At 46.3% G+C, this 13,214-nt stretch overlaps 1 protein-coding gene across 1 annotated transcript in view; it reads left to right on the forward strand.

Moving 5' to 3' along the window:
- The window catches only part of LOC121271621 (myosin-binding protein C, fast-type-like), a 73,491-nt gene that overhangs the window by 30,851 nt on the left and 29,426 nt on the right, over positions 1-13,214 (forward strand). The window contains exons 18-23 of the mRNA XM_041177666.1: positions 61-203; positions 5,632-5,791; positions 7,021-7,125; positions 9,234-9,422; positions 9,665-9,799; positions 11,941-12,108. Coding sequence (XP_041033600.1) covers positions 61-203; positions 5,632-5,791; positions 7,021-7,125; positions 9,234-9,422; positions 9,665-9,799; positions 11,941-12,108 — 900 coding nt within the window. The remainder of the gene's footprint in view (positions 1-60; positions 204-5,631; positions 5,792-7,020; positions 7,126-9,233; positions 9,423-9,664; positions 9,800-11,940; positions 12,109-13,214) is intronic.

Here is a 13,214-nt window from a genome sequence, read left to right on the forward strand (position 1 = left end):
TGTCTCTGTCTCTGTCTCTGTCTCTGTCCACACTGAAACATTTATTTATTTTTCAAACAGAGCCTCCTAAGATCCACCTGGACTGCACAGGCAGTGTGGTTTCCCATAATACCATTGTTGTGATAGCTGGTAACAAGCTCCGACTGGATGTTGACGCCAGTGGTGAACCCCCTCCAACTATTAGCTGGTTCAAGTCCGATGAGGTAGGCGTCTCCAGTCACTCCCCGTGGGTTGATCTGTCGCAATTAAGTGCTTTGCTTTTTTATTGTCATTTTCATTCAGCATTCTCCAGATACACACCACCTGATCCTTCAGACGAGCATCATCTGCTTTTCCAGATGAGCACCCTCTACCCTCCAGATGCCCACTTGCTGGTCTTCCAGATGCCAACCCTTTAGCTCTCCCATACTGCCACCTTGTGGTCATCCAGATGTCTACTTTCCTGAGCTTCAGGTGGGAATGCTCTGGACCTCCATATAGCCACCCTGTGGTCCACCAGGCAGCCACACTTTAGCCCTCCGGACGGCCGCCCTCTGGCCCTCCGGATGGCCACCCTCTGGCAATTTTATGTATGAGCTTCAGGACTGACACTGGGGATTTCCAATGGGATTCTCCCGATTGATTGCTGTAACTGCCTAATCAGAGCAGGGAACCTGGCACATTCTATGTCAGCGGGGTTCCCCTCAAAATTTTGACAGATGACCGAGAGAACTCCAGGTAAGAATATTCCTTGAGCCTACCAACTATTTGACTGTGAAAGGCATCATAGCCACGCCCGATTCTGCCCTTAGCTCACCTTCGCCACACCAACTTGATTCTAATGCGACAGCCATCAGCAGCAGAAACACCTCCCAACTTTCTGTACCCTGGCAACTTTAACTCATTAAAATAATGAGAAGGGAATTGCACCCCTGACTGCGTGTTACAGCCTATCAGCGTTTAAAACCTTTACTCCAGTTATACATCACCATCGCTGCCCTAAAAAATATGTTTTTTCGATTCATTCATGGGATGTGGGCATCGCTGGCTAGGCCAGCATTTATTGCCCATCCCTAATTGCCCTTATTCAGAAGGCATTTAAGGGTCAACCACATTGCTGTGGGTCTGGAGTCACATGTAGGCCAGACCAGGTAAGGATGGCAGATTTCCTTCCCTAAAGGGCATTAGGGGACCAGATGGGTTTTTACAACAATCAGCAGTGTTGGGGGGGGGCTTCACTTCACCACTTCACTTGCTGCCCCACCCACCGCTTCCACTTCCCCCTTAATTCCAGATTTTTATTGAATTCAAATTCCGCCATTTGCTGTGGTGAGATTTGAACCCAGGTCCCCAGGGCATTACCCTGGGTTTCTGGAATACCACTACGCCACCACCTCCCCTTAAATATATAATGGTTTAGCCCCTCCTGGCAGAGGTCAGGCAACCCAGCACAAACTAGGAATCAAAGTTGGCTACCGTCAGGTTTGCATATCTTGGGGCCATGTGATGCCCCACTCCAGCAACATGAGCACAAAATCCACACTGACACGCCCAGTGCAATATTGAGGGAGTGCTGCACTGTCAGGGGCACTGTCCTTTGGATGAGAAATTCAAGCAAGGCCCCCCCCCCCCACAACCACCCGGTGGACAAAAACAAAAATCCTGTGTCACCGTTTCAGAGAGCAGGGGAGCACTCTTTGGTGTCCTGGCGAACATGTATCCCTCTACCAAGATCATTCGAAAACATATGATCCGCTCATTATCACTTTGCTGTTTGTGGGAGCTTGCTGTGCGCAAGTTGGCTTCCAGGTTTTCCTACATTACAACGGCGACTACACTTCAAAAGTCCTTCGATGCCTGCGAAGCACTTCAGAGCGTTGTGAGGTCATGAATGGCGCTACGTAAATGCAAGTCTCCCTTTCTGTCGCTTCACAGTTGAATTTATGAATGAATGAACCAATTTCCTAAGAGGTAAATTTGTGAGTCACCATTAATCGATCACGCCAAATATTGTTTCTGGGAATAAAAGCGTCTGATGCTCATTAACACATTGACTCATTTTTGCTTTTATTCCCCTTACCTTAATGGGGAAACCTGCGCATTTATTTAGGATTTGCCTGTTTCGCAAAGCTCTTTAATTTCACAGCATTGAATCTGGCAGCGCTGTCCCAGACGGAGCTGGCACTTTGAGGGTTGAGCAGGAGAGGAGATCCGATAAGCTGCACGTTTGCAGTCATCCTAAACATGGCAGTGGGAGATAACTGCTCGTGACCCTCATTACTTAGCTCAGCACTTTTCTTTAAGTTGGACCGGCGTGCGCCGGCTGCCCCTTCTGTTTAGTGATGGGCTGTTTGTCCGACTGGGTGAGGGTGTTTCTCTTAGTTGTTTGAAAAGGAACAATGTGCAGGGTTAAGGGGGCAGGAGGTAAATTGCTCATTTGGAGAGCCGGTGCAGACACGTTGGGCCGAATGGCCTCTTCCTGTGCTGTAAAACTCTTCGCCGTCTATGATTGTGTCTAGGGTCTCGACATTCTATCTGCGCAAACAAATGGTTGAGTGGACAGCGCTCCTACAAACATAGGAGCTAGAGGAGCAGGAGCAGGCCTTCAAGCCTGCTCCCCCATTCAAGGCTGATCTGATTGTAACCTCCCACCTACCCTCCTGACGACCTTTCACCCCCCTCTTGTCTTGGAACCAGCAGATCCTGGGTTCAAGCCCCACTCCAGAAACTCGAAAATACCATCTAGGCTGATAACCGCCCCCCCCTCAGTGCAGTACTGAGGGTATGCTGTATTGTCTTTCAGATGTGACATGAAACCAAAGATCCCACGGCACTGTTTCGAAGAAGAGCAGGGTGGATCTCCCTGGCGTACCAGCCAATATTTATCCCTCAACCAACGTCAATAAAACAGATCATTATCACATTGCTGTTTGTGGGAGCTTGCTGTGTGCAAATTGGCTGCTGTGGTTCCTACATTACAACAGTGACGACACTCCAAAAAGTACTTCACTGGCTGTAAAGTGCTTTAGGAGGTCCTGGGGTTGTGCAAGGTGCCATATAAATTCAAGTCATTCCTTCCTCTCTCTGAATGCGTAAGTTTACACACTCCATAATGGAAGTGCCACTGATGACTATTTATAATGCTTAAGGTAAGATAAAATAAGAAATTGTGTTCATAAAGCTGTCTTTCACAACCTCAGGATGTCCCAAAGCACTTTATATCCTGTAAAATGTTTCCTTGAAGTAGTTTTTCAATTCTTTTTAGGCAAAAAAGCTTGACCTTAGGAGTGGAAAATTGGACCTTGTGATGTTGGCTAATATGGAGAGCAGGGTTGTGTTGTGGGCCTGTTTCTATGAGGACTTGTGCTAAGCTCTCTATAGAGCCCTTGTAGCTGACCATGATATGATAGTTTGATTTCTTGAGTCTTCCCCCTGGGGTAGAAGGCCCACCCAGTGAAGTCAGACAACTTTAATATCTTATAGTGGCTGCCAGATATATATACATTTTTATTTATTCTTGGGATGTAGGCATCACTGGCTGGGCCAACATTTATTGTCCATCCTTAATTGCCCTTGAGAAGGTGGTGGTGAGCTGCCTTCTTGAACTGCTACAGTCTATGTGGTGTAGGTACACCCACAGTGCTGTTAGGGAGGGAGTTCCAGGATTTTGACCAGCAACAGTGAAGGAACGGCAATGTATTTCCAAGTCAGGATGGTGAGTGACTTGGAGGGGAACTTCCAGGTGGTGGTGTTCCCATCTATCTGCTGCTCGTCTAGATGGTAGTGGTTGTGGGTTTAGAAGGTGCTGTCCAAGGAGACTTGGTGAATTCCTGCAGTGCATCTTGAACATGGTACACACTGCTGCTACTGTGTGTTGGTGGAGGAAGGAGTGAATGTTTGTGGATGGGTTGTCAGTCAAGTGGGCTGCTTTGTCCTGGATGGTGCCAAGGTTCTTGAGTGTTGTGGGAGCTACACCCATCCAGGCAAGTGGAGAGTTTTCCATCACACTCCTAACTTGTGTCTTGTAGATGGTGGACAGACTATATATATATATTTTATAAATCTATGGCTGCCCCATTTCAGTTTCTAGTCAATGGTAACCCCGATAAGGGATTCAGCGATGGAAATGCCATTGAACGTCTTGTCAGAGATGGTCATTGCCTGGCACTAGTGTGGTGTGAATGTTACTTGCCACTTGTCAGCCCAAGCCTGAATATTGCCCAGGCCTTGCTGCATTTGGACATGGACTGCTTCAGTATCTGAAGAGTCAAGAATGATGCTGAACATTGTACAATCATCAGCGAATATCCCCACTTCTGACCTTATGATGGAAGGAAGGTCATTGATAAAGCAGCTGAAGATGGTTGGGCCGAGGACACTACCCTGAGGAACTCCTGCAGTAATGTACTGAGATGATTGACCTCCAAGAACCACAACCATCTTCCTTTGTGCTGGGTATGACTCCAAGTGGAGAGTTTTCCCCCTAACTCCCATTGACTCCAGTTTTGCTAGGGCTCCTTGATGCCACACTCAGTCAAATGCTGCCTTGATGTCAAAGGCAGTCACTCTCACCTCATCTCGGGAGTTCAGCTCTTTTGTCCATGTTTGAACCAAGGCTGTAATGAGGTCAGGAGTGAGTGGCCCTGGCAGAACCCCAAACTGAGCATCAGGGAGCAGATTATTGCTAGTGCCACTTGATAGCACTCTTGATAATCCCTTCCATCACTTTACTGATGATTGAGAGTAGACTGATGGGGCGGTAATTGGCTGGTTTGGATTTGTCCTGCTTTTTGTGTACAGGACATAGCTGGGCAATTTCCATGTAAGTGGGTATATGCCAGTGTCGTAGCTGTACTGGAACAGCTTGGCTAGGGGTGCGGCAAGTTCTGGAGCACAAGTCTTCAGTACAGTTGCCAGAATATTGTCAGGGCCCATAGCCTTTGCCGTATCCAGTGCCTTCAGCTGTTTCTTGAAATTACGTGAAGTGAATTGAATTGGCTGAAGACTGGCTCCTGTGACACTGGGGAACTCTGGAGGTGGCTGAGATGGATCATCTTTTGGCCCTTGAAGTAAGAAATTAATTTCTAGAGGGTCTTTCATAATCCCAGAACATCCCAAAATGCTTTACAGTCAATGAAGTTATTAACTATTAGAGATGCATTAAATGAGGCAGCCAATTTGCACACAGCAAGCTCCCACAAATGTGGTAATGACCAACTAATCTCTTATTCGTGATAGTGCTCGAGGGATAAATATTGGGGCTGGGACAAGAGTGAGAACTCCTCTTCTTCTTCAACATAGTATCTGGGGATCTTGTAAGCCCACCCAAGTGGGAAGTCGGAGCTCAGTTTAATGTCCCATTGGAAATACAACACCTCTGATGGTGCAGTACTGGCACTGGGAGTGTCAGCCTAGTTTTTGTGCCAATGGATTGGAATTTCAACCCATGAGCTTCTGCCCCACCAAAATCAAATGTGCTACCCACTGAACCATGACCCATAATGTATCCGCCATTTTGAGACTCAACAAATCCACTTTGGTTTAATGTGAGTTTGGGACTGCCTGAGGTGAGCAAAGTAATATCTAACTGACAACATGGCGGAATCAAAGAACGAATCCTTCTTTAGCCTTATTCATTATTATCTTGCCTAGGAACTCTCGGCATCAGAAGGCCGCCTGCAGATTGAGACAAAGGACAACGTCAGCAGTTTGGTGTTGGAAGGAGCGGTGAGAGAGGATGAGGCAAAATACAATATCGTGGTCAAGAACCCAGCTGGTGAAGATAAGGCTACCATCTTCCTTAAAGTTGTCGGTAGGTCTCAGGGGGATGGACGATCTGGCAGGAACAAGTGCAACAGTTTCAGAAATGCAGAAAGAAACTCTGATCAGAAAAGGGAGGCGAAATGGGCCCGGTGGCTCAGTTGCCACTCATCCAGTTTTTGGAGAATTCTTTTTTTAGAAAAGCTGAATGCCAAAAATATATTTCCACTCATGTACTCACCTGTGTCTCACATGGAGGTATTCCATCGGCTAGTAGCTATTGAGAACGGTTTTCACCACTCAAATGACTATTAAAGACCTTCCTGAGGTGATTGATGAATTTGTGCCTTCAGCAAAGTAAATCTCTGAAGTTAAACTATGATCCCATCCCATCCCATCTATCCCATCTCCTGTCTGCTTGGGACTAGGAGGAAAGGAAGGCGGTCCTGTGGATAACTGTAAGGACACCTCAGATTACTTTCAGCAATTCTTTTCTTTTTTCATTATTTATTCATGGCAAGGCCACATTTGTTTACCATTCCCAATTGTCCTCAAGAAGGTGATAGTGAGCCACCTTCTTGAACCACTGCAGTCCATGTGGTGTCGACACATAACAGTGCGGTTACACGACTTTTCTGTAGCAGTTTGATACAACTGAATGGGTTGCTAGGCCACTTCAGAAAGCGGTCTGGAGTCACATGTAGGCCAGACCAGGCAAGGCTGGCAAATTTCCTTCCTGGAAAAAAATTATGATAGGTTTTTACAGCGACCAAATAGTTTATGGTCACCATTATGAGGCTACTTTTTATTTTAATTCCAGATTTTTATTAATTAATTGCATTTAAATTTAACTAGCTGCCTTGGTGGGATTTGAACTTGAGTCTGGAGCATTAAGTCCAGGATTTACTAGCCCAGTAACATTAACATTATGTTACCATTCCCGATCCTCTAGTCCGTTAGCTAGTAGCTATAGTCAGAACCGTTTTCACTGCTCAAATGACTACCGAAGATATCCTGAAATTTTGGGCAATATCTAAGTGCATGGAGGGACGAGTAAAAGATCCAGTCTACAGAAATTTCTCTGTCATGCAAAGTGTGGCATAGTCAGCCATCGGGAAACACTCTATGGATCCGAGGCCCTCAGAACATCCAGCACTTTGAATGCTTTGTCCACTCCCAACAAACCCTTAACTCTATCTAGCTTCTGCCGCCTTTGGGTCGGAGGAACTGTTGTTGTTTTGGCAAGTGTGCAGTAATAGCTACCAATCCTTTGTGTTGCAGATGTGCCTGATCCCCCTGTGAATGTCAAGATCATTGGCATTGGAGAGGACTGGTGCACAGCGGGATGGGACGTTCCTCCATATGATGGTGGCCAGCCCGTCACAGGTACCTGCATGTTCCAGATGAGGTCCACATTTTTGCCTTTTAAAGGGGAGAAGTAAAAGCGAGAGGCGATTCTTGTTTGTTATAAAAGGGAGCGAGGTGAGCAATGCTGTGGGTGGTCTAACATAACGGAAATCAAAATTTGTAGTCAAGGGAAGAAAAAAGTCTTTTCCTTCTGACTCAAAGCGTTTGAGAAAGTCCCAAGCCTGGCTGTGAAGAAGGACTGAGACTAGGGCCGAGAATTTTCAGCCCCGCCGTGATGGGTCTCGCTGTGAGGAATGCGGTGGGCCAGCCATAAGTCCATTGACTTTCGGCAGGACCGGAAATTCCCGGTGGCAGGCGGAGTTGGAAAATCCTGCTCTAGGATACTTTTGGTTGAGACTGTTTATTGCAGAGCTTACTTCTCCACTCTAACCCCCTCACACCCAATGCTGGCTGACTCTTCTTTACATACACATAGCTCACCTTTTCTTCTGAAGGTTATTATTGAATCTATTTCCACTGCCATTTCAGACATTGAATTCCAGGTGATAACTCACGGCGTAAAAGAAATTCCGTAGAATTTACAGCACAGAAACAGACTTGTGTTTATGCTCCACACATCCCACCCTACTTCATCCTAACTAAACAACATTCCTTCTATTCCTTTTTCCCTCATGTGTTTATCCAGCTTCCCTTTAAATGCATCTATGCTACTCACCTCAACTGCTCCCTGTGGTGGCGAGTCCCACATTCCAACCACTGTTGCTTCTGAATTCCTATTGGATTTACTATCTCCTCATCTCCTCTATGGTTCTTTGGCCGATAACCTTAAATCTGCGTTTCCCGGTTACCTACCTTCCTGCCAATAGAAGTGGTTTCTCTCTATGAACTCTGTCAAAACCCATCAAAGTGTTAAACACTCCTATTAAATCCCCCCCATAACTTATCCTGCTTTAGAGAGAACACTCCTAGCTTCTCATATCTCTCCACGAACTGAAGTCCCTCATCCCTGGGATCATTCTAGTAAATTTCCATTGCAACCAATACCTTGACATCCTTCCTAAAGTCTGGCGCCCAGGATTGGACACGATACTCCAGCAGTGGGTAGGAAGCCCCTAGCCTATTATAAATAGGAGTAAACAGACCCACATTATGGGGCTGGGTTGCTCTGGCCTATAGGGTAGAGTCTGGGAGATTTTGGTCTCAGTTATGGCGGGGAGGCACTAGTCCTTGGCATCAAGAGGAATCCCCTTGTTTGACGCAAAAGCAAAATACTGCAGATGCTGGAAATCTGAAAAAAAAAATAACAGAAAATGCCGGGAATACTCAGCAGGTCAGGCAGCATCTGTGGGGAGAGAAACAGAGTTAATTTTTCAAGTTGATGACCTTTCGTCAGAACTAGAATAAGTTCAATATTCAGCAAGGAGGGAAGGTGTAAAAAAAAAACAATGAAGGGATGGCCTGTGATGGGGGGGGGGAGACAGGAGAGATTAAATAACAAAAGCATTGGTGATGCAGGGTCAAAGGGAGTGGCAACTGGACATGTAAAGAAGCAAAAAATGTGTCCAGAGAAGGTGGGAATTGCAGACCTATAAACTGCTGGTGTCTGAAAGGAAAAATAACAGGCAAAAGTGAGAGTAAAATCAAGATGGTGGTCTGAAATTGTTGAACTCAATGTTGAGTCTGGAAGGCTGTAGAAAGCCTCTTTTCTCAGATAGTGGGAGGGATCTCTTTGTTTTATGTCACCGAGTCGGATTCCTCTGGCCTACATTGTGGGCTGAGAGAGGTGTTAATGTTGCAACCCTGTCACAATGAAGTGGGTGCTCTACTTGTAGCTGAGAGCAGCTGTTACTAACTGGGGAAAGGTAACGGCATTACTCTTAAGTATATATAAGAACCGGTTTTCACCTGTATGGAGAAGAAAAAGGGAATCTATGCTCTGTGAATAAACCTATGTTAAGGAAAGACTGGCTCTACATTCCTTTTTTGCTCAGTGGCTTTGGTTCATATGATAATGGGGAGTTTCTCTGGTTTGTTTTCTAGGGAGGGGTCCTTCTGGTTTAAATTATGGGGAGGTGGAGGGGGGAGGTCCAACGACAGTGCTGTTTATTCTTTGACTCTTCGTGCAGGTTACTTACTGGAAAGGAAGAAGAAAACTAGCCAGAGGTGGATGAAGTTGAACTTTGAACCTATACAAGCCACAAGCTTCACTGCCAGCCGGATGATAGAGGGCTGTCAATATGAGATGCGTGTGTATGCTGTGAATGGGATTGGCACATCTCAACCCAGCATTTCTTCACGGACTTTTATGCCACTTGGTAAGCAAGGAGCAGCTTTGGGCGTTGGAAGTGGTATCGCAATGGAAAGGTGGAGGGCTAGCATTCTGTCAGCAACTGAAAATTTTTATTACGAACGGGGATTTTAGGAAGCTATCGTCCTTTCATCCGTTCTCAGCCACCCTGCTGTGGGAACATGGCTGGCACAGAAATCCCACAATTGTAATGCCTGCGGCAAATTGCCAAACCAAACCTGCTGCTAAACGTTTGTTTTGTGTCTCCAGCCGTCCCTGGCGAGCCAACGCACTTAACTGTTGAAGATGTTACTGACACCACCATTACCCTGAAGTGGAGAATACCTGAACAGATTGGCGCTGGTGGATTGGATGGATACCTGATTGAATATTCAAAGGAAGGCTGTAAGTACTGGACAGTTCGCTGATTCGACGATCAGAATTTTCAACGCACTATGGCCGGGGCAGGGGAAGCAAGATTGGGAGGAGGCAGGCATGAATTTTCGGGCAGCTGCCTGGCATGCCAGTTTGCCAGTATCATCTTGTCCCGGGCCATTCCCCCCCTGGAGGCGGGATTGGGGTGGAAGCGCTTGGAAGCAGTGTGTAGCCAATGAAAGTAAGTAAAAGGCTAATTAAGGCCAATTATCTGAGGGTGACTGAAATTTCCCCGGGGATCCTCCTCCAAAATGGTGGCTCACCAGCTGTGGCCGTTTTTTTTTTTAAATTCAAAAGTTTCTGAAGTTGCTCCAAGTGGAGGTGCGATCTCTCTCTCTTTCTCCCCTTCATGCAGTGCTGGGCTGCAGCTCCTTCCACGCTGTAGTGTCTCCTATTGGCCAATTCAGGGGAGGTCACGGCCAGGTGACTACTCCCGACACAGTGTGGGGTCAGGACCCCCCATTTGACCCCAACATCGGCATCCTGACCCAAACCGCAAAACCCTTGCCCATTATCTCGGGGTGACATTTAATGAGTATTTAACTGGCGCCAATGTTGACAGCCCGTTGTGCTGTCTCTGCTACAACTCAATCTAATGTCCAGTATAAATGTGCCGTTTGCAGTCGGATTTACTGACTCTGAATCTCTTATCGCCTGACGTTACTTTTTGCTGTTGGGTGATGTAGCCCAGCAATGGTTAAGAATATCTTTACACAAGAGGGTTGTTGGAACATGAAATACTTTGCCACGGGGAATGGTTGAGTGGACACCTGGCATCATTTAAAAAGTTTTTTCTTGGGATGTGGGTGTCGCTGGGCAGAACTTATTGCCCATCATTAATTGCCCTCAAGAAGGTGGTTGGGAGCCGCCTTCTTGAACTGCTGCCGCCCATCCAGTGAGGGTGCTCCTGCAGTGCTGTTGGGGAGGGAGTTCCAGGATGTTGACCTAGTGACAGTGAAAGAACAGTCAACAAGGTGGAATGTGTGATTTAGAGTAGAACTCGCAGTGGGGAGCGTTCCCATGCACCGATAATGTCTTTGATTGTCAAGGGGAGATGGTTAGATTCTCAAGTTGGAGATGGTTCTTGCCTGGTGATATGGCGATTTAAGGGAATATGGGCCAACATTTGAAATGGAGGAAGATTGAGGCTATGGGAAGTAAGCAGGGACTCAGATTTATTTTTGGATTGCTCTATATTGAAGAGCTGACAGACACGTGATGGGCCGAATGGCTTCATCGGAGCTATGAGACTTGGGAACAAAGCTTCTAAATGGCAAGAACGGACGGAAAAGATCCCCCGCCCCTCCCCACCCCCCCCCAAGGTGTTTTAAAATGAAATTTATATAATATTTGTTCTGGCAGACCATTATGATTCCACCGCTTTCCGCAAAATTCAACCATGGCATCACCAAAATGGCTGGGAGAACAAGAGGGCAAATTCTCAACAGCTCTCCACCCACCACCAGCCTGCATTCAGCCCCCAGCGACCTGCTGACGTGACTACCTATTTTTCGAAAGCTCTCGGCCTGACCTAATGACATACCTCAGCTCCACGTGCACGTCAACAGGACAGTCGGGCACGATTGTTTCATCCAGTTGCCTTTCTGAGTGAGACTGTCAGGTTTAGTGTCAAATTAGGGGCAATGTTTGCATTATGACCTCATTCTCCTGCGACATCGGCCCCTTGCAGGCACCGGAGCTGGAGAGAACTTTCACCCATCAACCTAGGCTGGACTTAAAGTCGAGGTGAAAGGCCAATCATTTTAAAACCCACTGCTCCAGTTCTTAAAAGCCCTTTTTGTCCCCCTTCCCTCTGTGCAGCAAACTACTTGCTTTTCCACTGCCTTATCCCCTTGGCAATCTGGCTAAGATCGTGGAATTATGTAGGAGTGGCACATAGGAACTGCAGGAGGCCATTCAGCCCCTCAAGCCTATACTGCTTCTCAGTTAGATCATGGCTGATCTATATCCGAACTCCAATCCCCTTCCTTGCTTCCCTAACCCTTAGTATCCTTGCTTAACCAAGATCTTGACCAAAGTCCACCAATCTCAGTTCTGAATATGGCTGCCCTCTCTTTTGTTTTAACCATGAAACCTCTGCCTCTCTGCAGCCGATGAATGGATCGCAGCCAACAAAGAACTGGTGGATCGTCTAGGATACACAGTCAAAGGCCTTCCCACCGGAGAGAAGATTAACATCCGTGTGCGGGCAGTGAACATAGCTGGAAAGAGTAAACCTGCCGTACTCGGCCAGCCGGTCACTATCCGTGAGATTGTCCGTAAGTAGCAACCAAATAAACTGCGCAAAATAAAAAGCTAATGACTGAGCTTTCCATTTTGAGGGACCTGGGAGCTTGTTAACAGATTCCAACCTATACATGTGATCCACCTCCTTCGGGCGAAATTTGAGTAGTCTGAACAAGGCTTCATAATGTTTTAACAACAGTTGGCGTTAGTCATCAAAAAGCATTTTTGGCTAAGCAAGGAAGTTAAAGATAATATAAAGGCAAAAACTAAGGCATACCAAACTGGGGAACGCAAAAATGGAAGAGACACTTAACCAATATTTTGCCTCAGTTTTCACGGTGGAGGACACTAGTACCACCCCAATAGTAACAGGTAGTGCAGAGGGTATAGAGAAGGAGGAACTTAGAACAATCACCATCACTAGACAAAAAATACTGAGCAAACAATTGGGATTAAAGGGTGGCAAGTCACCAGGACCTGATGGCCTACATCCCAGGGTCTTAAAGGAAGTGGCAGCGGAGATAGTGGATGCATTGGCTATAATATTCCAAAATCCCCTGGATTCTGGAAAGGTTCCAGTGGATTGGAAACATGCTAATATAATGCCCTTATTCAAAAAGTGGGGGGGAGGCAGAAAGTAGGAAACTATAGGCCAGTTAGTTTAACGTCTGTTGTTGGGAAATTGTTGGAATCCGTTATTAAGGAAGTAGTAATGGGGCATTTGGAAAGTCAAAATGCAATCCATCAGAGTCAGCATGGTTTTATGAAGAGTAAATCGTGTTTGACTAATTTGCTAGAATTCTTTGAAAATGTGACAGTGGGAATCCTATAGATGTAATATATCTGGACTTCCAGAAGGCCTTTGATAAGGTGCCGCACAAAAGATTAATACACAAGATAAGATCACACGGAGTTAGAGGTAATATATTAGCTTGGATAGCTGATTGGCTAACCAACAGAAAGCAGAGAGTTGGGATAAATGGGTCTTTTTCTGGAAGGCAAGCTGTAACTAGTGGGGTACCACAGGGTTCGGTCCTTGGGCCCCAACTATTTACAATCTATATTAATGACTTGGATTCAGGGATAGAAGGTACTATAGCTAAATTTGCAGATGATGCCAGAATAGGTGGGAAAGTAA

This window comes from Carcharodon carcharias, chromosome 31 (genome assembly GCF_017639515.1).
Source record: "Carcharodon carcharias isolate sCarCar2 chromosome 31, sCarCar2.pri, whole genome shotgun sequence".
NCBI classification, from domain to species: domain Eukaryota; kingdom Metazoa; phylum Chordata; class Chondrichthyes; order Lamniformes; family Lamnidae; genus Carcharodon; species Carcharodon carcharias.